The following is a 27681-nucleotide window of genomic DNA, read 5'->3' as shown; positions in this document are numbered from 1 at the left end:
CATCCCAAACAGCCAAAATAGAGGAGGAGGGTAGGGGGCTCCTTAAACTCAGAGCATGGTGCAGTGGGCAGGGAGTGAAGAGCTTTATTGGCATAGAAATCCAGCAGGAATTTAAGGCAGTGATATCAGGAAGGTGGGAATGAGGAAAGGCCCCAAATGCAGAAAAGATCTGAAATCCATAAATAAATGTATGAAACCTTGAGGCTAACCTTGGAGAGAGAGATTTCAGAGCTGTGACGTTAGGAAGATGGATTTTTTTTTTTTTAATCACAGAATCTTGATTCTGCAAGGATCATTTTCCAGGAAATAAGAATTACTCCCCAGGGAAGAATGACTAGCTTTTGTGAAACCACCATTCCCAGAATTCCCTGAAGGAGCTGCTGCCTGAAGCGTGTAATGTGAAAGGGCAAGGTGCTAGGTTCGGCAAAGAATTTATTATCCACACAGAGTTACTTTCTGAGAAAGCGTGTTATTCCTTAGGACTCTGGTACAAGAGGCATGAACCTAGACCATGCTAGGTTGCTAGACTTCTGTGCCTGTAAGTTTCCCTTAAGACATTTATTCCTTGGGGCGCCTGGGTGGCTCAGTGGTTGAAGCCTCTGCCTTCGGCTCAGGTCATGATCTCAGGGTCCTGGGATCGAGCCTCACATGGGGCTCTCTGCTCAGCAGGGAGCCTGCCTCCTCCTCCTCTCTCTCTCTCTGCCTGCCTCTCTGCCTACTTGTGATCTGTCAAATAAAAAAAAAAAAAAATTTATTCCCTATGTGAAATTTTGAGCCCTTCCCCCCAACATTGCTTCTTTAAAAAAAAAAAAAATTATTAACATACAATGTATTATTTGCCCCAGGGGTACAGGTCTGTGAATCATCAGTCTTAGAAACATCACAGCACTCACCATAGCCCATACCCTCCCCAATGTCCATCACCCAGCCACCCTGTTTGCTGCCTACCCCTCAGCAACCCTGTTTGCTTTGTGAGATTGAGAGTCTCTTAAGGTTTATCTCCCTCCCAACCCCATCTTGTTTCATTTTTTCCTTCCCTACCCTCCACAGCCCCCCAGCCTGCCTCTCAAATTCCTCATATCAGAGATCCTACAATAGTCCGATAGTCCGACATTGCTTCTATAGGTCTAGGGTGGGTCCCAGGAATCTGCATTTTAATGCAAGTGGTTCTGACCACATTGGGGGGTGTACTGCCTTAGACCAGTGCTTCCACACGGTGTTCCCGGGACATACAAGATGCAAATAGGTAATATAAGAGGGAAGGAATTCTATGGTCGCTTACATGGGGCAAGTTCCAGGTTAAGTCAGGTTACACGGGTTTTTTTGTTTGTAAGGGCAAGACTTCTCAAGCTTTGACTCTGCTACTCCCTAAGGGGGAGACGCAATCGGTGGGAATCTTGCAAATTTATTACAGCATGGAGTCTTAAAAAAAAAAAAAAAAAAGAATTATTAACATTTTGAGAGATGTGGCATTCCAAGGGAAATGCTGCCCTAGATGCATGCATGAGTCGGTTCTTTCCAGGTCAGGAGAGCTGAGACCAAGATCCCGCAGGAATGGTACTCAGGATGGGCACTAGTTTTACTGACAGAAGAAAGGGGGACCGGTGGGGGGAGGGGGGAGGCCAGAGAGAAACTCGATGCTCTACTTTTGTGCTGCTGTTTAAGCGCAGATGCCCATGTGTGAAATGGCTCCCTCTCTTCTCTCGTTTTGGTGCCCCACAGCAGGACAGGCCCAGGACTGAAGCAGAGTCACAGAGTTCACTGCTTAACCCTTTGTGTTCACAGGTATGACCTCATGAGACAGTGCTGGCGCGAGAAGCCCTACGAGAGGCCCTCGTTTGCCCAGATCCTGGTGTCCTTGAACAGGATGTTAGAAGAACGCAAGGTGAGCACGGAGTTCCAGGCAGACTCTGGAGTCACAGTTCATCACATCCCCCATGGTTAAAAAGAAATAGCTGATACAGTTCAACAAGGTGTCTGGGCGCAGCCTGAGGCAATAGCGGGACATAAAGGACGTGGCCCCCAGCTCTGAGGATGTTAAAATGTCTGAGTTAATCAGATTTCCATAAAAGAGAGAGTCACTTGGTAGGACAGATAGAATTACCTCAGAGTTAGAAGGCACCTCATCAGTAATGGAGCCTGACTCTTGAATTTTGCAGAAGGAATCTATACAAAGAGGGGAGAGTGATGTGTCCAAGGGCACACAGCCGGGAGCTGGTACAGCCTGGTCTGCAGGTCTCTAGGGGTTAGGGGCAGGAATTCTATAAAAAGGTCCAGCAGGTGGTTGGCTGTACAAATCTGAGGTTGAAAAGACAAATCTAGGTTATGGAACTGGACGGAAAGTTACCACCACCCGAGTGGTAATTAAACCAGAGATGTGGGTGAGGTCAGAGAGAAATGGGGACTGAGAACGATCCTGAGAGACTGGGACATTTCCAGGGGGACCACACCGGGACAAGAAAGAATGGCCTGGAGATTGAGGAGAGTACAAGGGTGAAGTCTTAGGTGCAGAAGGCCAGGGATGCATTTCAGGAAGAAAGCCAGCAAATACAACATGGGGACTGAGGACAGAAAAACGTCCCCCAGGTACCTAGTATTTGAATCAAAACAAGTTAAGAAAACTAGGGTCTGATGATTCCTGCCCCTGGCGGTGGCAGAACACTGTTGGACCACTGTTCTGGACACTGTTGTTCTAAACCACTCTTGCTCTCGTAGACCTATGTGAATACCACGCTTTATGAGAAGTTCGCCTATGCCGGGATCGACTGCTCGGCTGAGGAAGCCGCCTAGAACAAGTCACACCCATCCGTACGTAATGTTGCCCCTTCCCCGGCCTGTCAGACCCTTGATGCCAAGAAAGCCAGCAAGACTCTACCAAGAGAGGGGACACAGAATATACAAGTGTATATATATTGCTGTATGTCTGGGACGAGACCACAAAAACCCATGCGTGTGAATCTGTAGGACCCTTCGACTCTACTAGGACTGTATATACCGTTTTGAGTAAGAATGTGCTGAACTCAGAATGCCTGTTTGTGGTTTCATATGCAATAATATATTTTTCTAAAAATATGGACTTTACAGGAAGGTGTGTGAGTACAATTACTATGATGCCTAACTCATTATCATTCTGGATTTTTTGGGATATTTACCTTCATAGTGAATGCTGTAAAATGTTTTGCTGTATAGAAGAAAGATGTTAATAAATGTCACACCAACCCTGATGGCACCGGTGAGGAAAGTGGGGGAAAGAGGTTAGTTCTATCAGGACATAGTTGAACATTTAAAAGGGATTCTTCAATTCCTCAACTGTAGAAGCCATTTCAATGTCATTTGCTCATTGGACCCTGCTGTCATGTGTGTCCAGAGCCCACGAGTCAATCCAGAGTGCTACCATCTAAAAGGGGACTCAACTCTCCTTCAGTGTGCATCTAAGGAACTTTAAAGAAGTACAAGTTTGGTAAATCAATGGGATTTAGTTTTAGTTTCTCTGGTGACAGTGCTTTGTGTATTTTAAGAAATCGAGTAGGACGCCTGGGGCTCTATTTGGAAGACATGTGACATTCGTACCAACAGAACACCACGTACTCTCATTGTAAAGTTCCCATGTTGATCAGCTGTGAGTCTGCGGTTTATATGGTAGGCACACATTGCCGTGAGATCTCATAGTAAGTGAATAAATGTCTTGCGTACCTGTTTTTTGTCTGGGAGTGTTTCTCCTAGGTCATGCCTGATGTCAAGTTCCCGCCCTCCAACTGTGTCGATGAGATGCCCGTAGTGCGGTGGGTGGGGACTCCAGCTGGCAGGACTGAAAACATCGAGAAGTGTTCGGGCGAGCCCATTTTCTTGTAGCAGCGTCCTGTGCCCCCAGTAGTGCGCCAATGTCCACTGCGGGCTTAGAACAGCAGTCTTTTTTTTTTTTTTTTTTTTTTTTAAAGATTTTGACAGACAGAGATCACAAGTAGGCAGAGAGGCAGGCAGAGAGAGAGGGGGAAGCAGGCTCCCTGCTGAGCAGAGAGCCTGATGTGGGGCTCGATCCCAGGACCCTGAGATTATGACCTGAGCCGAAGGCAGAGGTTTTAACCCACTGAGCCACCCAGGCGCCCCAGAACGGCAATCTCTTAACTGGGATAGTGTGAAATCGGTCGACACAGAGCATAAAGTTCCCTGTTCCTGCCACTTGGTCCACCTCGTGTGTTCAGAGACGATAGCAGGGCCCCTTGTTCCCAACGGCGTTCTCCAGTGGAGAGCGCACATGCAAGGCTGCTAGCAGACCGAGTCAGCAGCCGGAAACGCGGGGAAGAGCCCTTGACAGGTCCAGGTATCTGCACTGGCTCCTTGGGCTTTTTACCACATGTTGTGGAGATAATTCTGACAGCCCCTGGTTTGAAAGTACATGGAACTGAGCAAGGAGGACCTGAAAATGCAGATAATCCCTTCATTGCATATGGCATTGGAACAAATCTTCCCCCCCTCCAATAGTCTGACTTTCTTCATTACATATTACTTAAATTCATAATGATCAAAATTTGTATTATTTTACTTTACATCAAGTACATGACAAGAGAGATGGCTGAGAAGTACCTGGGACAGCAAGAAAAAAATGTTCAGGCATCACTGAGTTACTTGTAAGTCACAACACGAAGGCAGCCAAACTGACGTACATTTGAGGGCATCTCCTCACAAGCAACCGTCAGAAGGTAGCAGGTGTACTTCCCACCAGAGGCCCTCCTATTAATTGCTCTGACTCTCCTGTACTATTGGCAGTGAAACCTTTGTAATTTTGTAGCATGTTAGCAACATTAATACTGAAGATTCGTACTCAAGGGTAATCAAACTGAATCAGGTCAGGTACTTGCCCATAATGAGAAAGCAAGAAAGATGGAGCTAACCCCTCAAAGGAATGAGACAGTCCGGAACTGAGAACACAGGTTAGTGTGTTCAGAAGATCCCTAGGACACTGCCTGAAAAAAATAAGTTGTGAATTAAAATCCAGTCACAGTACACCAGTTAGAATACAAACATTACCCAACAGCCAAATGACCCAAAGCTTTATGTTAACAGAGTACACTGAAAAGTTTACATTTACTTTGTGAGGAAAATCTATTGATATATGAGACCTTAAAAAAATGTGTTAGGTAATGATAGTTTTCGGTATTTGGAGAGAAAGAAATGTACGTAACCAGAGACGTGACCCTTGAGGAGGTCACTGCTCAACTGTAAACCGTACTCCTTTGTAAACCTGTCACCCTAGATCCATCAAGAGGAGTTGAAAATTCAAAGCAACTTAATCCTCCCCATTAACCGCCCCCTGCCCCACTCACAACTTTAGAAATGAACCGTGGAAATTGAAGAAAAAGGTCAAGAAACTTTCTACCGTCATAGACCCAACTCTAATGCCAGCCGCAGAGGCGTCCCTGAAACCACACTGCAGGGATTTAAGATCTGCTCGGGCAGAGCGATCACTCCTTTCCTTTCAGGTCTTCTTTCACCTTCCAGAGGACTAGTTCCATCTAGGCGGTTGTATTTTCACTTGAACTATGACCTCCAAACATGACAGAATAGAAGACAATGTGTTAGACCCACAATGACTGTATCCATGATACTACCCACAGCGGTTCTCAAAACAAAGCCTTGAGTTCATGTTTATAAAAAATTAACACTGGGCACTTACCAACACATGATTCTGAATGCTTTGTAAAGATTATACATAAATCTAGATTAGCAAACACTCCCTTTTCCTACAGAGGCTCTCCGCACATTGTCACTACCTTGCTGTGACAAGATAGCACATTGCTACCTTCTCTGTAAACCGCTTTTCCAGAAAACAACAAAGAGGGAGGTATTCGTAAAAGATCTGGCAAAAAGCCAAACATTTCATTTGTGTTATTCTGGAAAAAATGGGGTAGTATATGTTTATATAAGCTGTTTTTTGCTAAGTGAAATATTTTCCTGTCTAAGGTTCAAGACGGTTTTCAATAGAACACATTACATTTGATAATAGAATATTGTGGGAATTTTTTGAGATATATTTTTAGCAAAACAGATAAAGACCCACTGTGAGGCAGCAGTAGTGTCTAACAGACAAAGAATCAAAGAATAAAGACCATAGGGTACAGCTGGTATGTTGTACAATTAATGACACGGTCAGAGGGCCTTCCCATGTCTTAGTTATCTTTAGAAACACAGCACTGTAACAAATTTTAAAATAGGCAGAATTTAGTTTTCTTAGAATTCTCTATTGTGCCAAAGAGGAGCCTACATGGGTATGTGTGAATGTACAGAGTAACCTCCCTTCCAAGGCAGATACTGCACAACTGTGCGTATGGCAACGCCACTAACAGGGTAGTTGTAGCTATACTCGATGTACTTGACTAACTTGTTTACTGTTGGGTGTATTTCATCAGAAAAAAACAAGATGTTATGAGAGCAAGATACACACCAAGCCAGTACAAATCACATGCACATATGATGAAATCTATTGAATTTAAACAGTAGTTTTTCTAACACAACACACACAATGTACTCTGGGTGAGATGACCTGACCCCAGTACATTTTGGAACCTCATTTAATGAAAAACTGGTATGAAAAGAGGTACCCAGCAAAATTTAGACTGGAATTAGACCTCCACACCAATTGAAGTTTTATACATGAACTCCAAGACCAGGCAACTTGCTGAACAGCGACCTGGCCACCATTCTCTGTGGCCTGGCTGTTCTGATGCCTGTGGAAGATCCAGGATGACACCAGGCGGGGGGCATTTGAGTGGTGTCTACATACGCAGATGCTTTAGGGTTCTCCACCCTAGCAGGGAATCCGTAAAGAAAAACCTACCTTAAGCATTTCAGGGAGCAAAGCTTTTACCACGAATCCCATGGTTTGTTTACTCAAGTCAGACTTAGGATCCTGATATTAATCATGAGTGAACAGGCTCTTACACAGTCCTGAATGATTCTCTGCAGGTGGTCAGCCACTAGACGCGAGGGATCTTTTGTGAGGCAAACCTCGCCGATGAAGATACAGAACTGTCTCGTCCACAACTGAAATAGGAATTAGCTGTCAAGTGAATGAGAAAATGCTATCAGAAATAACCAAAAAATAACCACACTGATCGCTGCAAAGATCATTGTAGAGGGAGAACTATGCTCCGCGGGCAAGGAACGTGAGGCAGCTGTGACCTATCAGTCACTAAGCTCTCCACGTAGATTATCCAGTACAACTTGCAGACCAACCGAATGGGGTAGATATTTTATTGTCCCTTTTATGATATTGGCCCTTGTTACAGTCCAGGGAACTGCAGCTCTGAGAGATGAAGGACGGAGTTAGGAGGGTCCCGGGGAATCAAACACAAGCAGTCTGACTTGTGGATCCACTTTCCTGCTGGAAGCACCACCAGGGGGCAGCATGTGCAGACAGGTTCCAACCAAGACGGGTGGATGCAGAGCCACGCTCCTCTCACCCTGGGACGCCGCTGAAGGGGACACCCCTCAACTTAGCACATGACCCATCACATATTAGTGTTTACGTGTCTGCGTCTGGGGAGGCGGCACGGACAAGGACCCTGTCCCATCTATGTCCAAGTTTCCTGGGCTTATACATGAAAGATGATGCATACATTTCCACTGAAGTTCATAAAGCAGAAAATAGGATAAAAAGCAGAGCAGTCAGATAATTGAGAGTCTAGGAAGTGAGGTACCAGTTTGGATTCTTGTGGAGGGGAGCTGTATTTTGAAAGGAGCATGGAAGAAGATGAGCTTCAAGTGTAATTTAGAGACTCACTGAAAAATGAGGAGTTGGAAAGTTAACAGTAAGCACCTAGTATGCCATGTTTAAGAAGTACTGTAAAATTTCCTTTAATGAGTCAACTACCAACCAGACACCAGTTCCTGGCTGTGGGGTATTGAGTAAATAAAAGAAGATGTGGTAGAAATAGAGGAAAACGGGAAAATCCATGAGTTATCTGGGCAGAAGAAACAGACTGATTACAGTGAAGAATCATGACAGTTTAACATTTTCTGATCCAGGAGACAGGTGGAGTAGAATGGTTCCTGAAAAAGGAGAGACAGAGTCATGGTGAGAAGTTCAGTTTGAGCGGTGAGGTCTCTGGGCCACAGAAGGACATCCCTGGAATAACTTTCTCAAAGACAACTTAGGTCCGTTCCCACCTCTCTTTCCGCATAGTTTGGTAGGTCTGGGTGGAGGCATATCCCAGTCTTACCTGGCACGTGCAAAGACAACACTGCTATGGGAAACAGATCTATACTTTGAATGCCAGGTGCTTTACAGAGAACGAGGTTGACATTCACCTATGAAATTTAAATAGCTATATTTGTATTCTTGCACTAAAGAAGAACTAGCCCTTCTCAGCATGAAGGTAAGTCCTGGGGGTGGCTAAAACAATCAGCAAATGTCTCCAAAGTTCAAGAGCTGTGCTATGCAAGTGGTAGGCCACTAGTCGCATGTGGCTGTTTAAATTTAATAAAAATGAAAAAATCATCTTCTCAGTCACATTAGACATAATATAAATGTTCAATAACCAAGTGTGGTTAGTGTCTACCATAGTAGGTAGTGGAAAATATAGAAAGTTCTATTGGATACCAGTGTTCTGGAACAGAGGTGGCCACCAACCTCTTCACAGTGTCAAGCTATAAATATTTTGGGCTTGCAGACCATACAGTCTCTGTTGTGACTCTTTAACAATGCTGCTGTAGCATGAAAGCAGCCACAGAAAATACAGAGGTGAATGGGGGCAGTGGGTCTAACAAAAATATTTGCAAAACTAGGTGGCCAGCACCAGCTGCAGTGTTTGGACTCCTGTTCTAGAGCAAAGAATAGATAATGTTAACCTGAAGTATATTAAGGCGTAGATTTTTCAAGTCTATCATGCCAAGAAAAATGAACATGACATTTGATTTTGAGCCTACCTGTAAGACCTACCTGGACTTAACACGAAAAAGTATCTCCAAGTAGGTGAATAAAATAACCTGTTAGATAAACTTAGTCTCACCCATTTGAATATTAAAGATAATATCAAACAATGATTTTGGTTTAATTCTAACTAATGGATTTCCTTTTTGATCTGGATGAGCCAAATGACTTTAGCTGTCTTACACTGCTTCTGGTTTTTGATGGTTGGACTATATTATCAACATGGACAGCAATTCTTTCCTTCTTAGTTAACAGGGCAAATCAACCATCAATGATAACGCAATAGTAAGGACTATCATCTTAACTCATACTGTTCTGTAAAAGTATGAGGCTGTAGTTCTTCACCTTAAGAGCATACAGACTCTGTTCAAAGCTATGTCCAATTAGTACAGTGTCAGCACTGAACAGGTTCAACAGGGTGGCTTGGACATCTGGATCGATATTCTAGTGTTCCTCAGGTCATCTTCAACACCAGAAAACCTGCCCCAGTAAGACACACAATATAAGAAGGCATCTCGCTGGATTTCATCCGTTAGAGTTAGAACACATCACTGACCCAACGTGTCAAACATTCACTGAACAAAACAATGATCTTACTTATGATCATCAGCTATCCTTTACCAGCTTATATTTATAATGTACAGTGTTACATTAGTTTCAGGTGGATGATATAGTGATTCAACAATTCTATACATTACTCAGTGCTCATCATGGTAAGTGTACTCCTACTCCCCTTCACCTCTCCCCCATTCCCCCCCTTCCCTCTGGTAACCATCAGTTTGTTCTCTATAGTTAAGAGTCTGTTTATTGGTTTGTCTCTCCCTCTTTTCCCCCACGATCACTAGTTTGGTTTCTTAAATTCCACATATGATTGAAACCATATGGTATTTGTCTTCCTCTGACTGACTTATTTCCCTTGGCATTATACTCTCTTGTTCCATCCATGTTGTTGCAAATGGCAAGATTTCATTCTTTTTTTATGGCTGAATTATACACACACACACACACACACACACACACCATCTTCTTTACAGTTACTATATTTGATTTTCAGAAAGTTACTTAACCTTCTGGTCTAGTCTTATCTGTAGAGTTAATTACCAATCTTAATGGCTTATGAGGACCAGTGAAATACATGCAGAAAACTCTCCAGTGGCTTTCATGAAGCCCATTCTAAGTAACTGTCCAGAAGCATGGGTACTTCTATGCTTTACTGTGATTTAGGAGAAAACCACGAGATAAAAGTACCTATTTTTTTTTTAAAGATCTTATTTATATGACAGAGAGACAGCAAGAGAGGGAATACAAGCCAAGGGAGAGGGAAAAGAAGATTCCCTGCTGAGCAGAGAGCCCGATGCGGGCTCGATCTCAGGACCCTGGGATCATGACCTGAGCCGAAGGCAGATGCTTAACAACTGAGCTACCCAGGCACCCCTGGGAAGGTATTTTTAATTTAAAGTGTATATTGATATTATTGTCCCCTGTGAACAAAATATATATGGCTCAACTTTTATTTAACATAGTATAGGAAGTATTAGCTAGAGCAACAAGAACATGATTTTATATATAGACAATCCAAAGACTCCACCAAAAAACTGTTAGAATAAATGAGGTCAGTAAATTTGCAGGGTCCAAAAATCAATATACAAAAGTCTATTATATGTTTATACATTAATAATGAAATTTCACTTAAAAATTAAGAAAATCCCATTTACAAGCATCAAAAAGAATAAAATACCTAGGAATAAATTTAATCGAGGAGGTAGAAGACCTGTACACTGAAAACTAAGACACTGATGAAAGAAATCAAAGGCGATACCAGTAAATGCAAAGATATTCCATGCTCATGGGTTGGAAGAACACTGTAAATATTGCCATACCACTCAAAGCAGTCTACACATCCAATGCAATCTGTATCAAAATTCTAATGGCATTTTCCAAAGAAATAGAACAAACGATTGTAAAAATTTGTATGGAACTACAAAAGATCCAGAATAGCTAAAGCAATCTTGAAAAAGAACAACAAAATTGGAGGCATCACACTTACTGATTTCAAGCAATATTACAAAGCTATAGTAATCAAAACAGTATGGGGTATTGGCATAAAAACAAATGCAGAGATCAATGAAACAGAATAGATAGCCCAGAAATAAACCCATGCATTTATGATCAATTAATCTAGTACAAAGAAAGAATGACTACACAGCGGAGAAAGGATGGTCTCTTCAATAAGTGGTGTTGGGAAAACTGGACAACCACATGCAAAAGAATGAAAGTGGACTACCATCCTATACCTCACTCAAAAATTAACTCAAAATGAATTAAAGACTTGACTGTAAGACCAGAAACCACAAAACTCCTAGAACAGGCAAAAAAAAGTTCCTTGATATTGGTTTTAGACATTTTTTTTAATCTGACTCCATAGGCGATAGCAACAAAAGCAAAAATAAACAAATGGGACCACCTTAAACTAAAAAGCTTTTGCACAGTTAAAGATACCATCAACAAAATAACCCACGAAATGGACGAAGGTATTTGCAAATCATTTATCCAATGAGTGGTTAATACCCAAAGTATATAAAGAACTCCTACAACTCAATAACAACAACAAAAAAATCCCAAACAACCTGATTAAAAAATGGGCAGAGGATCTGAATAGACATTTTTGCAAAGATACACAGACGGCCAACAGACTCATGAACAGATGCTTGATATCACTCATCAGGGAAATGCAAATCAAAACCGCCATAAGATACCACCTCACACCTGTTAGAATGGCTACTGTTAAAAAGATAAAAAACAACAATGTTGGTGAGGATGTGGGGCAAAGGGAACCTTTGTGCACTGTTGGTGGTAATATAAATTGGTGCAGCCAATATACGACCAGTATACAGTATATATGGTGCATAGCCATATACTATGAAAAACATGGAGCTTCCTCAAAAAATTTAAAACAGAATTACCATATGATCCATTAACTATACTTCTGGGTATTTATTTGAAGAATATGAAAAGCATGAACTTGAAAAGACGGTTGTACTCTAGTGTTTATTATAGCATTATTTTCAACAGCCAAGATATGGAAACGACCTAAGTAATCACTGATGGATGAATGGATGAGAAGATGCAACATAATATCTACAAAGAAATACCACTTAGCTCTATAAAAGAATGAAATCTTGCCATTTGTGACAACATGGATGAAACTTAGGGTATTAGACTAAGTGAAATAAATCAGAGCAAGATAAACACTGTATGATTTCACTTATAGGTAGAATCTAAAAAAAAAAAAAAAAATCAACGAACAAAACAAAACTCAGATACAGAGATCTGAATGGTGGTTTCCAGAGGGGAGGACTATTGGGGGTAGAAAAAAATGGGTTCAGGAGACCAAGAGGTACAAATTTCCACTTTTAAGTAAAGAGGTTGTAATGTACACCATGGAGACTATAATCATTAAGACTGTACTGTAAATTTGAAAGTTGTCTAAAAAGTAAATCTTCGAAGTTCTCACAAGGAAAAAGTTTTTAAACTTTGTATGGTGACAGATGGTAACCAGTCTTATTTTGATCATTTCACATGTGAATGACAAATCATTATATTGTATGTACACCTGAAACTGATAATGTATGCCAATTATACTTGAATAGTTAAAAAAAAAGATACCTAGCTCCATCATCAAGCTTAGGGAATTTGATAAATAATCAAATATTTGGATTAAGAGGAAATTATCATGGGGTACTTGGGTTTATTTTAAAACATTTTAAAAAAATTCAATGCATTGAATGTATTTGAACTTTTTTTGAGACTCAAATATTATTTATAATGCAAGCCCTTCAGTTATCATTTTGTCACTATGAGTATCAATAATTACCAAATATTTCCAAAATGCAGTTAGGAAAGATCCCATTAAAATCATTCAAGTACAAGTACCATTGGAAGTATAGTAACATTAAGTATATTACAATTTTATTTGTCAATATACCCCAATAAAGCTGGGGAAAAAAAAAACAGTTAAATCGATAGGACTATTTAAATGTGGAAAAATGAGTAGGAAAAAAAAAATCCAAAGAGATCAGGACAAAGATTAGTATACAAATATTAGTATTTTCTGATCATAGCAATCTTTACTAAGTTTTTATGCATACAACCATTTTTATGAACTGTGAGGGAATTTAGGTTTAAAATGCTTATTAGAATTCTCTATACATATTCTCAATATTTATCATCAAAACAACTTTTAATTTACATGACCACTTTGCTTTGTTGTGTTCCAAAATTATGGACATATACACATTATATATTATATGATATATACTTTATATACAATATTATGTAAGATAGTATATATACTATACTATATTATGTATACTATATACATTATTATATATACTATATATGTGTACGTGTATATACAAGTCATATTTGTTTATATATATAAACAAATCATATATATATACACACACATAATTGAGTAATTTTAAGTACTTTTGGAGAATGTGTTAAATTGAGTAAATACAGTAACATCAATAATAAACACTTCTTATTCTAAAGTGAAAATTTAGATCCTTGCCATTTTATATTTGAGGAAATATATAAATAGGTCATGTTATATGGCTTATAAACCTTTAGGAAACCCAAATTCAACTGATCAGTGATATCACTGGTGTTTCATATGAGGTTTTAAAAAATTAAAGTCACATCTATATTGTACCACTTCAAGTTAGCACTGAGTTTGGGTCAGAAATACATTTTATTTTAATAATAATGATCACAGAATAGAATCTGCACTGAACCATTACTTTGCGTGCCATATCAAAGCCATGTATACTCAGGGACATGTCTACAAGATTGCAGAAATTTTTATCCAATGGGAATTTTTACTGAATGGAAATGGCAAATAGGGCATTTTCAAAAGGAACTGATTAATGATGGAACAATGAATAAAATAATTTATTCAATGTTTTTTACCTCTCTAGCTCTTACCTACCACTTCCACATGTCAACACCATAAGGGCTGAAAACCTGTTATTTAGGGTTGTAACATGGGGTCTAACACAGTGTCTGTCTGCATAATTTTAGCAAGGTACTCCATAAAATATGAATGTTTTTGAACAAATGAATGAACTAAAGGAAAATAGTGTAACTCCTGCTGTAACATTGACTCAATAAAAGTATTAAGCTAAAACTCACCTAAACTACATGTTGAATATTCTACATTCTCAAAGTCAACCCTTTTATATACCTGGTGTTATAGTCAATGACTTCTTCATCTGGTTTCACAAATGTATCATAGACCACCTGGAGGCTAGGATCAACCACGGTCACTTGAGTAAGTTCCAAACCTTTGGCTGTACAGCACTATAAAGGGGGACATATTAAACTTGCATAGCATATTGAGTAAACATTTTAACATCTGAGATATCACAAAGGAATATTTATGACTAGAATAGACAATTTAGTATTATTTGGATTTCTAACAAAAGCCAGTCTGACAGTCTTACAAAAGATATTCCAAACTTTTATTTTTTCTTTAATGTTAGTAGTATTTCTGCTAATAAAATAATTCCATTTTCTTGGCTTAGTCTTTATGATTATTTTTATTAGAATCAGTGCTATCCGGTAGAACATTCCATGATGACCAAATGTTTTATTTCTATGCTGTTTAATATGGCAGCCAGTAGCCACAGGTCTGAGGGGTGCCTGGGTGGCTCAGTCAGTTAAACATATGACTCTTGATTTCAGCTCAGGTCATGATCTCAGGGTCTTGAGACCAAGATCTGCACTGGACTCTGTACTGGGCATGGAGCCTGCTTGGGATTCTCCGTCCCAGGGCTCCTGGGTGGCTCACTTGGTTAAGGGTTTGCGTTTAGTTCAGATTATGATCCCAGGGTCCTGGGATCCAACCTCGCATTGGGCTCCCTGCTCAGTGGGAAGCCTGCTTCTCCCCCTCCCCCTGCTCATGATCTCTTTCAAATAAATAAATAAAATCTTAAAAAAAAATTCTCCCTCCCCCCATTTGCCCCTCCCCCGCTTGCATGTATGCTCCCTCTCCCTCTCTCTCGCTCTCTCAAACAAAATGAAATATGGCTAGTGTGACTGAGGAACTGAGTGTTACCATATTGGATAATGCAGTTAAAGATCTTACTCAATGAAAAAAAAAGAAAATCTTTACCATAAATGTATAAACATGGCATTGTAGAAGACAGCATAGTAAGGATACTGGATTTCAAAGCCTGAAGCAGCCTTAATTGTTTCTAGTTAAAGACCCACGCTTCAAACTGAACAATGCCTTATATATTTATCATAATTAAACTCTACAAATCTGCTCTCCAAATATACTACAGGGAATAAAAATTTTATGTTTTGGGAGAGACAACTGTTCACATGATGTTTGACACATCCAATGTACTTTCCCCTATTTTAGTATATCTGATTCTCACAGTAACCATGGAGTGATGATTAACCCCATACTTCACAGGTTAGAGCATCTGGGACTCTTGCTCAGGGGTGACCATGGGGGAGGGGTGGAGGTTCCAAGGTCATAGGATTCCAAGTTCTGTTTGTTCCCTACTTTTTCGTATTGATTCTTATATGAATAAAAGTCCCTACAAATATTTTACTGTCTCTATAAACAATAATGTCTGAAAAATTTATTCAAGTTTTTATGTTGATTCTGGGGATAACAGCACTATTTATAATATTCTCCACCCATATAATTTCGGCAATTTGAGGAGTAGAAACACCATTGGTAATATATAAAGAAAAATTAATAGCTCAAAGGAGGACCAAGGGTCAATTCCTGGCTCTATCCCTAAGTATAGGAAAGTGGCCAAGTGGCCTGACTCTCTTCAGCTTCAATTGTTTCTGAAAATACATGAACTATACTGCAGAGCTATGTGGGATGGGGATAAAGCCCAGTGAAGTACTGTCATACTACGAAGGGTGCGACACCATAATTTCCTTATAATTACTCCAAGAAGGGTAAGAGAGAAAACACTGATACACCACCTCACAACTCACAGCAAATACACCAGGATTACCATCGGTAGGTGGGCACTTGATGGAAGTCTTCACGAAGCCCTCTAAGTTTTCTTTCCGGTCATCAACATGAAACTGAAATAAACAGGGCCCAATAAATTACTGTATATTCCTGCAGGGAAGATTATGCTCATAGAAATCTCATCAATTAAAAATTAGTTAATGAATTCTTTCCAATTCTTTCAAAGGCTTCTTAATCTCTGGAGACAAACCTCTGATCCTGACCCGGGCAGCGGTCGTGGTGACAAGCCCTACCTTAGCAACCGGACACCCAGCAGGTCCAAGGACGCATTCCCAACAGCTGTACTGTGTCTCTAAGCCACTAAGGACTACAAACCAGAAACAAATAAAAATCAAAACAGCCCAACTCTATAAAGCAGAAGCAGACCTCACTCCCAGGTCTTACCTTCAAAGATCTTTAAGGACACTGCTGTGCATGTGATCTGATGTTACCACTCCACATAGTCTTAGTTCTAGATATTCCATAATGAGCAGAAAAATCAACTCCTGGAAGCAGAGTTCTTATGGGTTCCACTTTGATGAAGTACAATTACCAATGTCCTGAACACTTTCTATTCCCTTCCTTCCTCTTTCCCTCATTTTTGTCCTGGCACCTCAGCAATCCTCCGGCATCATTTTTTTAAGATTTTAATGTATTTATTTATTGAGAGAAAGAATGCAGGCACATGAGAGTAGGGCTGGGGCAAAGGGAGAGGGAGAAAGAATCTCAAGCAGACTCCGTGCTGAGTGGGGAGGCCCACAAGGGGCTTGATCCCAGGACCCGGAGATCAGGACCAGAGTCAAAATCGAGAGTCAGACACTTCACTTGCTGAGCCACCCAGGTGCCCCTAGTGTGGCTTTTTTATTCTGCTTTGACTTTACCTCAACTATCTTTTCAACCTTCTCTACTCCTTGACCTTCTCTCTCTACTGGAGCCTTCTGGTTGAGGGCTACCAACTACCAGCTTCTCCCTTCCCATGTCTGAGCTGTTGATCTGACCCAAGAAACATCACCCAGTTATACAGTCTGAGAGCGCAACACAGATGTCCCCTCCAGCCTTGGCTAGACCTACAAAGCCCTGATGCCCTCTTCTTCTGGATCTTTTTTCAGGCATATTGCACATTTTCACAGCCATAACCCCAAGCCTTCATAACTCTTTTCTTACCCCACTCCCATATGCCATCCCATCTGTTTCCTTACCCACCTCAGCCCATTTCCCTCTGGCCAAGACAACGTTCTCTCAACTGCTACCTATGAAATCCTTCTGCCTCCAGTGGTTTCTGCACCAGTTTTCCTATAAAATGTGATTAAGACTGACTTTCCTAAAACACATGTTCATTATATCACTTTGCTCAAGTTGTTCCCTTGCACATGACTGATCAAATGCAAATTTCTCAGGCTGGCCCCAAAGGCTCTTGCTTACCCAGGCTTACCTCACTCATCCAGTCTTGACATCCCACAGCTCCATCTTACTTCCTCCCGGGATGAGGAAGGGAGGCGGAGATCCAGTTTTAACTCAGCATTTATTATAAGCCAGGACTTGCACATGCCAGCTCACCAAATTGCCACACAAAGCTTGTTCTGTGAAGGTGGAACCAAAAGCTCAGAAAGCTTAAGTAACTTGCCCAGTGTCTTAGAGGAAGTTGGTGGCAAAAAATCCCCAAATCTTGGGTCTGCAGACTCTAGAGTCCTCGTTCTGCTTTTTAAGCTGTATTGCCTGGTTAGCCCAACCGGTCTCCCTGCTACACTGACTCTTCCTGCGGCATCTTCCTTCTTTGTTCTCCTCCCTTGGGAATTCACAATCCCTCCACCCTGTGAAACTAAGCCCTCCATGCTCTAAACACTCGGGCCAAACCTGCCTGATTTACTTTATTCTTTATCCACATATTTTTTTCTGCCATTCAATCAAGCCCACTGTTCTGTTATCTTCTTCATAGTATTTTGTACACTCACTTATATTCATGCCCATCTCTACATAATACATAAATAATTCTACATAAATTCTACATAAATAATTCATGTGTCCATGCACCCACCCAAAGATTTACTGACAGTCCCTATGCGTTAGTACCATGCTAAGTGTTGGGGATACAATAGGGAGAGAAATCAGGAATGGATGGGCATCCCTCCTAGAGCTTACAGTCTTTCAGAAAGGGCAGATAAACGACTAGATTGTTATTAAATATGGTTACATGCTCTGAAAGCAAGAGGCCCGGAGCCGGGATTCAGCTGGGAAAGGATGGAGGAGTTAAGCAGAGACACAGAGGGTAAGGAGGACCCAGCCACAGCACAAACACAGGGAACAACAGGGAAGGAGGCTCTGGGCAGGTGGGCGGGGTGGGGGTGGCTAGGAAGGGAACAAGGAACAGGGTGGAAGATGGGGGCAGAGGCCGAATCAGGCAGGGTCAGCCAAGAAACCAAAGTTGTTTTCATCAAAGCAGGGCAGAGTGATGTCAAAAGCAGATGTGATGTCAAACAGTTATTCTGGGGGCTTGGGGGTGGGGGTTGGGAGGAGCCGTGAGACTGAGCAGGAGGACGGTGCAGCAACTGGGGACAGAGATTGGGTGGCCGGGACCTGGGCAGGGGCAGGAGAGGTGGAGCCGCTCAGGTTCAAGCTACATTCCTGAGGGAGAGCAGAGGAGACGCGCGCGCTGCTGGGATGAAAATGTGCGCGACAGGGAGACTCCTGAGGCGCCCAGGTTTCCAGTTTGCATAGGCAGACCGCCCAGCTGAGGGGACGGGAGCAGACCTACCGTGTTGCAGGGAAGACAGGGGCTGGCGGGGGAAGGGGTCAAGAGTTCATGTTCACTCAGTGCCAGGCAGAGCGGCAAAGACCATTCCAAGCCTAGCAGGTGCAAAGCAGGAGAAGTCTGGGGGGGAGGTGACTGCCTGCAGGTCTATCTGCCCAACTGTCCCGGCCTGGAGTTCCTGAGCCCGCGGGCCACAAGGGGAGGAAGTGGTGGTCAGAGGTGCAGACTTCAGTGGGTGCGGTCTCTCTCTACGGGACCGCATTTATACATACAGCAAACGGAATACTTTATTCCACTTTTCTCTCAACAGCTTGGGCACTGGCTGGTCAACGAAGTGCAACAGAGCTACCCAGTACTTGCCTTTATGACTCAGCACCAGGCCAGAGTGGTAGTGACCCTCTTCCGCCCTGCTGTGTTTGCCTGTGGGCAACACGCCATGTATTTCCCTACAACGACAAAGTATCTTCCTGGAAGCTCAACCCAAGCAGGAAGTGAGATTATTTGTGAATCTATGGAGAGAAAAGAAGAACGGATGGAAGTGCAGGGAATGAACCGCCCGTGTGTTCTTGGTCATGCATGGACAACACATGCAGCGCTGACCATGAAGTCACAGGAGAAGTCACAGGGTGACTCCAAGGAATCCTTGCCGGTGACCTGCTCATGGCAGCCCGGACCCCTCCTCAAACAGGCATCCCCCGTCTGCCTCCAGAGTCAGCCCAGCGCCGGAGAATTGTGGATTTAGCCCCACAGTCAGACTGCAGCCAACTTGATTAACCATGCGTGCCAGCCCATCGTGGCTCCTGAAACGGGATGCAAGTCTTCCGTATTATTTTATCCCTTCCAAACACACAGTGACCTGTACGTAGGTCTTAAGTCGCTGAGGGTCTATCTGAGCTATTCACTAGACCCATTTCTGAAAAATATCCCTCAAACCGGCCATGATGATGAAAGCAGCCCTTGTCTGAAGGCCGACTGTGCAGTTCTGAGGCACACGCTGTGCCCAGTGCTTCACATACGTTCCTGGAACAGATGCTCAAAACAACCTGACAGGGTAGCTCGATTAACCCAGAACTGGGAAAACCAAGGCTGGGAGAGGCTAAGTGACTTATCCATATCTAACCAGCATCCAAACCTGGATTTGCCTTCCTCTTTCAGAGCCTGTGTTCTTAACTGGGTGAGGGGGTCTAGGAAAAAAAAAAAAAGGTATCACAAATGGTGAAGATAATCCTGAGAAAAATTCTAAAGATACAAAAGGTATTTTATAGTCACTGAAAAATATTCCTATAACTGCATTTCAAACTCCAATGGACCTAAGATTTGACAGTTGTGGTATCAAGTATCCTATATTTTCTTGTTTTGGGTGGTGGGGGGGGGAAGGAAGGGTTTTAAGTAACCATGCCTAGCATTTAGAGAAAATGTAGAATAATAATACCAGTTGTAAATCTTTTGATAAGAATTCCTAACCAAAGATGTAAAGTATTCAGAGATGACACTGTATATGTGTATGAAGAGTAGTTAGGAGTAAGGACTCCAGAGTCAGACTCCTTGGGTTCAAATCATGGCTCTACCACTTATTTTCAGAGGAAACTCTGACAAGTCATTTGACCTGTGAATGGAGATAATGCTAGTACTTACTGGAAATGATTAATATTCAATACAAAAAATTACAAAAATAAAATAAACTACATAGATAATGGAAATGAAGTGGGAAGGGAAATAGTCCTTTCAGTGTTCCAACCTTAGCAAATAACGAGGATCATTTTTGGTCCCCATAGACTTACTGTCATTCACAAGAGCTTCTGTCATGCCTGGGGTTAAAAGAACACTTCCTGGCTTGTCAGGGTTGGGGTGGGGATAGTTATTTTCCTGTAACTGTTCTTTGGGTTAGAAGGCAGTCTTTCAGAGGTCTGTAAAGAATAATTCCTGTGAGCGCTAAGAAAAAAAGGGGGGGGCACTGTTCAATAAAACTTAAATAAATACTTTTAAAGGATTGGTAAGGTTAGAGTCTATTAATCCTTCCAGACATGAAAAGCTAGGATGCTAATTAATATTAAGTAAGGGAGTAGCCTAAAAGAATCCAAGTCTCCATATCCTCTGACAAAAAGATATATATATACACATACATACACACATATACACATCCATGTGAATATACAGACATATATACATATACATGCATACATATATATTGTTCCCTGTATCATATGATGTCCTATACTTTGGGTAAGAGAGGGGAAAGTAAGAATCAGGTCAGTAACAGCCAGTGCATAGTAAGCATGCCAAAAACTATTCTAATGACTTCGATTTAAACTTTATATTAACCCAGAAGGGCACACATATTGACCTCGTTTTTATAGACGCAGGGGATGAAGCTCAGGGAAATGAAGACACACGACCAAGGTTACATAGCACAGTTGATATACAAACTCAGGCGCTTTGGTTCCAAATCATGCTTATTGATTCTCAGTAGTCACAGAGATAAGAGTGCAAAAGCTTACAAGCAGGAAACATGGTGACTTTCACACGGGCAAAATGCACAAATTCAAGGATCTCTTCCCAGCATCACTAACTCTTAAAATGCCTCACACTAATGGATTCTTAAAATTTCTTCTAATATGTTATTTAAAATGGGCAGAATTCGCTAGACCACTTTTGGCAAACCTTTTTATAAAAGGAAGAATTCTTCTGTGTGAGAAGTATTAAGAGATTCTAGAAGCATCTACTTTGTTTCAGACAAGTACTTGGAGGACAAGTACTACCATCTGGTTTTATTCAAAATACAACCAAATTCAAGTAACACCTTTTCTCTAGTTTCTTGTTCCTGGAAGTTTGTTATAAATTCAGACTTTGAGGCTGTTCCCAGACCCGCTGAAGCAGAATATGCATTTAACAATTCCCAGGCAATTACGTGCATGTTGAGTTTGAGAAGCAGGACTCTTTCTGACTGGATGTATGTTAGCTCTCACCCTTGCAAAAAAGAGAGGTTGAGAATTCAAATGCTGCCTAAGTATAGCCATTTCTTCATCTATTTATACTAACTTTTAAAAAGGATATCAAGTATGCATGGTGTGCAGATGATCCTTCATAAACAACAGCAATTTAGTAATTGCATTATGCTACGTTTAGTTCTTTAAGGTGACACGGTCAAGAGTCTGTCATCATTACACCAAGCTTACCACTTCTCTTTTCCTTCTTTTTTGATCCAGTTGTCTTGCTGTTGTTACTGCTTCCAGACACATCTAGAACATATAAGAACTCTTCTCCTAAGACATGAATTTTTTTTTAAATTTTTTATTTTTTAAATTTCTTTTCAGTGTCCCAGAATTCATCATTTATGCACCACACCCAGAGCTCCATGCAATACATGCCCTCCATAATACCCACCACCAGGCTCACCCAACCTCCCACCCTCTGCCCCTTCAAAACCCTCAGATTGTTTTTCAGAGTCCATAGTCTCTCATGGTTCATCTCCCCCTCTAACTTCCCTCAACTCCCTTCAACTCTCCATCTCCCCATGTCCTCCGTGTTATTTCTTATGCTCCACAGATAAGCGAAACCATATGATAATTGACTTTCTCTGCTTGACTTATTTCACTCAGCATAATCTCTTTCCAGTCCTGTCCATGTTGATACAAAGGTTGGGTATTCATCCTTTCTGATGGAGGCATCATACTCCATTGTGTATATGGACCACATCTTCCTTATCCCTTCGTCCGTTGAAGGGCATCTTGGTTCTTTCCACAGTTTGGTGACTGTGGCCATTGCTGCTATGAACATTGGGGTACAGATGGCCCTTCTTTTCACTACATCTGTATCTTTGGGGTAAATACCCAGGAGTGCAATTGCAGGGTCATAGGGAAGCTCTATTTTTAATTTCTTAAGGAATCTCCACACTGTTTTCCAAAGTGGCTGCACCAACTTGCATTCCCACCAACAGTATAAGAGGGTTCCCCTTTCTCCACAACTTCCCCAACACACGTTGCTTACTATCTTATTAATTTTGGCCATTCTAACTGGTGTAAGGTGATATCTCAATGTGGTTTTAATTTGAATCTCCCTGATGGCTAGTGATGATGAACATTTTTTCATGTGTCTAATAGCCATTTGTATGTCTTCATTGGAGAAGTGTCTGTTCATGTCTTCTGCCCATTTTTTGACATGATTTTCTGTTTTGTATGTGTTGAGTTTGAGAAGTTCTTTATAGATCCTGGATATCAGCCTTTTGTCTGTACTGTCATTTGCAAATATCTTCTCCCATTCCGTGAGTTGCCTCTTTGTTTTGTTGACTGTTTCCTTTGCTGTGCAGAAGCTTTTGATCTTGATGAAGTCCCAAAAATTCATTTTCGCTTTTGTTTCCTTCACCTTTGGAGACATATCTTGAAAGAAGTTGCTGTGGCTGATGTTGAAGAGGTTACTGCCTATGTTCTCCTCTATGATTCTGATGGATTCCTGCCTCACGTTGAGGCCTTTTATCCATTTCGAGTTTATCTTTGTATATGGTGTAAGAGAATGGTCAAGTTTCATTCTTCTATACATAGCTGTCCAATTTTTCCAGCACCATTTATTGAAGAGACTATCTTTTTTCCACTGTATATTTTTTCCTGCTTTGTCGAAGATTATTTGACCATAGAGTTGAGGGTCCACATCTGGGCTCTCTACTCTGTTCCACTGGTCCATGTTTCTGTTTTTATGCCAGTACCATGCTGTCTTGGTGATCAGAGCTTTGTAGTAAAGCTTGAAATAAGGCAATGTGATGCTGCCAGTTTTGTTTTTCTTTTTCAACATTTCCTTAGCAATTCAGAGTCTCTTCTGATTCCATACAAATTTTAGGATTGTTTGCTCCAGCTCCTTGAAAAACGCTCGTGGGATTTTGATAGGAATGGCACTGAAAATTTAGACCACGAATTATTTTTGTCTGCTTTATAAAAAAAATAAGAGAACACAAGAAAGGTATATAGCATAGTCAAGACTTTATCTTTACCTTAAAACAAGTACCCAGCAAGTGAGACTAAACATCTTCATAATCACTTTCAACTTGGGGAAAAAAGTTAAATTTACTGAACTACTAAATAGATCAAGATTTCACAGTTTCCAAAGCTGATGTATTTTGTATTCTGTCTAGAGTATGTCTAAATGTGAGTCAATGAGTTTTCATCATCATTGACTGCAACCCTAATGATTTGCAAATCCTTTCTATTTCCATTGTAAATATCCAAAATATGTACTTAGACCTCTATGTTCAATTTCTGTATGCTATATTTAATTTGAAAAGGGGGAAATTTAGAATACCATAAAAATACTAACCTATATGACCTTGTATATTTTGTTTTTTTAAATTTTTATCTTATTAAGTTTTTAATTCCAGTATAGTTAGCATACAGTACTGTATCAGTTTCAGGTGTGCAATGCAGTGATTCAACACTTGCATACATCACCTCATGTTCCTCACAAGTGACCTCCTCAGTCCCCATCATCTATTTCCCCCATCCCCCACCCACCTTCCATCTGGTAACTATCAGATTGTTCTCCAGAGTTAAGAGTCTGTTCTTTGGCTAGTCTCTTTTTTTCCTTTGTTCATCTGTTTCTTAAATTCCACATACAAGTGAAATATGGTATAGGTCTTTTCCTGACTCACTTTGCTTAGCATAATACACTCTAGATCCATGTCTATTGTTGCAAACAGCCAAGATTTCATGCTTTTATATGGTTGAGTAATATTACATTGTGTATATGTATGTGTACATATATGTAGGTATATATAATATAATGTATGTACATATCTTCTTTATCCATTCATCTACTGATGGACACTTGGATTGCTTCTATAATTTGGCTATTGTAAATAATGCTACAGTAAACAAAGGTGTGCTTAGATTCTTTTAAATTAGTGTTTTCTTCTTCTTTGGGTAAATACCCAGTAGTACATACTAGATCATAGGGTAGTTCTATTTTTATTCTTTTGAGGAACCTCCATACTGTTTTCCACAGTGGCTGCACCAGTTGCATTCCCACCAACACTGCATGAGGGTTCCTTTTTCTCCACATCCTCACCAATACTTGTTGTTTCTTATTTTTTTTTTTATTTTAACCCTTCTGACAAGTGTGAGGAGGTATCTCATTGTACTTTTGTTTTTTATTTCCCTGATGAGTGATGTTGAGCATCTTTTCATGTGTCTGTTGGCCATCTGTAGGTCTTCAAGAAATGTCTGTTCATGTGACCTTGTATATCTTAATGCATGTTTAAGTCTACTTGCAGTGCTGTATATTTTTAAAACATCATAAAGAAATTATAAACAGTTTTTATATTCTTGAAATTAGAATAGCCTTTCTAAGCATAACACAAAATCCAGAAACCATAAGAGAAAATATCTTCTATATTATTAAAAACTTCATAAATAAGGCTGAAGTACAAGTGACAAACTGAGGAAAACATCTGCAACGCATTAAAAGGAGAGACGCAAAAAGTTGTTGCATATGAATGGGCCAACAAGAGGGAGGAGAAGGATGCAAAAAGGGAAATTAAAAAGTGAGAGGAAAAGGAAGGTCTTCATAGTAATAATTTTAAAAAGACTGGGGCGCCTGGGTGGCTCAGTGGGTTAAAGCCTCTGCCTTCAGCTCAGGTCATGATCCCATGTTCCTGGGATCAAGCCCCGCATCGGGCTCTCTACTCTGCGGGGAGCCTGCTTCCTTCTCTCTCTCTCTGCCTGCCTCTCTGCCTACTTGTGATCTCTCCCTCTGTCAAATAAATAAATAAAATCTTTAAAAAAATTTAAAAAAAAAGACTAAAATAACTTCATTTCTGGCCTATACTTTCACACTCTGAATAGGATAAATGATTAACTTTTGCAAGGTGTGAGGACAAACACATATACTCCTATCTTTTTAGTTGGGGATGTAAAGGGAAAACATTTTCTGGAGGCATTTGCAGTATTTACCAATTTTAAACATGCAGACCCTTTCTGCTAGCTACTCTGTGCACAGGCATTTATGCTAAGGATGTACCGGCTCTAGCATGAGGAAATGTTAGATTTCACACTCCATTAATCACAGAATTTATGGCAGGAAAAACATCTAATCAACCTAAATACTCAGATGTGTCTATTTCATTTGTATTATACATTCCACATAATGGAATATCAATATTATAGGTTCTATACAATCGAATACCCATGGTCATTAAAAAGTAGGATAACAGATGTAGATGTTAACACAGACTGTAGATTAACTGACTAGAGACTTCTGTGATACCTTATTCAGTGAAAAAAAGTTAGACCATATGTAAAATGATTGTATTCATTTAAGTCATTAAAATATATTTCTGCATTCATTATAGAGGGTCTATGTAGAAGATTTCGAAGAAGGTTGTCTGGCTGTATTTTTTTTTTTTTAAGAGAAAGAGTGCATGCATTGGAGTGGGGGAGGGGCAGAGAGAGAGTGAGAGAGAGAATCTTAAGCAAGCTCTACCCCAGCCTGGAGTCCAAAGGGGGCTCAATCTTATGACCCTGAGATCATGAACTGAGCCAAAATCAAGAGTTGGATGCTTAATCAACTGGCCACCCACATGCTCCTGGTTTTTTTTTTTTTTTTAATGCTTTTCTGTATTATTTGAATTCATGCTATGTATTCTCAATGGGGGTGGTACTGCCCCTGAGCAAACAAAACTGGCTCTTGTGGAATTAAAAAAAAAAAATCACATCTGTTACAATGGTATGTGGCTCTCCAAAACTCAACTTTATCCAACAAAATATTATCCGTTGATACTTAATATTACTGGAGACTGGGAGTTGGGGAGGGTAGAAAAAAAAAGATGTCTAAAAAGATACCTGAAGGGGAACAATAATGGAAAAACAACACAAGACAAAAAACTAAGAAATACTATTCCACATGGAATGAGTTACTTTTATAACCAAAAACCAAGTTTAAACTATCTCTGTGATAACCGCTCTCGAAGAGGTTATATTCCTTTGTCTAACTTCATATTTAATTTGTTATTTTCAACCCAAAATCCCACTTGCACATCCTTATTTTAACAGAATGTTTTAGAAGGACACTGCACTGAGTATCTAAAACAACCCTGCTAATGAAAACACATGTTCAGCAGCAGGTGTCCACCACAAGTTTTTATCTCACCACTTGATTAATTAAAAAGAAATTACCTTGATGTCCAGCTTCTTAAGAGTATTTGTTGCTATGTTCACATACATATTTCTACTGCTGCAGCATTCATCAATGGCCTTTTCTTCTGTTTTAGCCTAGAGCATGAAGGGAATTAAAAAATATCAAAATTTCAAGTCTATGGATAATATATGTCATTTATGATATAATGAAATAAATATGGCAAAATATTTAACTCAAGGGATGGGGGAAATAGCACAAATAAAAAAAAATTTACCTAAAAAACAATCTATTTATGGTTTTTGAGGGAAAAAAATAAACTTATCCTATATATCAAATCCAAGAACTAGATACTTATCATCATAAACTAAAACTGCAGTATAGAGTGCACACTGCTAAAAGCCTATAGTGTATATAAATAGTGTATCAAGGGCATATATTATTATTCTCATCTAAAAGGTGAGGAAGCTAGGCTCAAGTTGCCAAATACTTTGCTTAACATCATACAGCAAAGGGAAGACAGGATCCTCTTTTTATTATCTTTAATTTGTACGTTACTTTTCTAAAACTATAAAGTAATTATTATTTTTATACCAGAACACATTAACATAGGTCAGTAAAAGAAAAAAAAATGGATGTTTTGTGACAGAAACAAGTAAAGGGAACAAAAGAATAATAAATAGTATATTATATTAATACTTTACTGAGCACCGAGTATGTGCAGGTTTGGTATCAGCTCATTAAATATCTCCTCAATCTTCATTGTGATTCTGTGAGCGTGGGTGTCCTCATCACTAACATATATGAGGCTCAAGAGTTGCAGAGCTAGTAACTGAGTCCAGGTTG

General features: G+C 40.4%; 1 protein-coding gene and 1 long non-coding RNA gene across 2 annotated transcripts in view; one reads left to right on the top strand and one right to left on the bottom strand.

The window, feature by feature from the left end:
* Positions 1-3698, top strand: part of LOC111159847 (TEK receptor tyrosine kinase) — a 97781-nt gene extending 94083 nt beyond the window's left edge. The window contains exons 22-23 of the mRNA XM_022522504.1: positions 1786-1885; positions 2716-3698. Of these exons, the coding sequence (XP_022378212.1) occupies positions 1786-1885; positions 2716-2790 (175 nt within the window). The 3' untranslated portion in view covers positions 2791-3698. The remainder of the gene's footprint in view (positions 1-1785; positions 1886-2715) is intronic.
* Positions 3699-4120: 422 nt separating this feature from the next.
* Positions 4121-14405, bottom strand: LOC111159875. The gene is made up of 3 exons (XR_002641438.1): positions 14175-14405; positions 9275-9409; positions 4121-7057 (listed from the first exon to the last, which is right to left on the bottom strand). It is a non-coding gene; the product is annotated as an uncharacterized LOC111159875 (long non-coding RNA).
* Positions 14406-27681: the final 13276 nt, after the last annotated feature.

This window comes from Enhydra lutris, unplaced genomic scaffold, assembly GCF_002288905.1.
Source record: "Enhydra lutris kenyoni isolate GAN:26980312 unplaced genomic scaffold, ASM228890v2 scaffoldscaffold70, whole genome shotgun sequence".
Taxonomy (NCBI): Eukaryota; Metazoa; Chordata; class Mammalia; order Carnivora; family Mustelidae; genus Enhydra; species Enhydra lutris.
The sequence above is the reverse complement of the archived record's forward strand: the minus strand, read 5'-3'. Positions and strand labels throughout refer to the sequence as shown.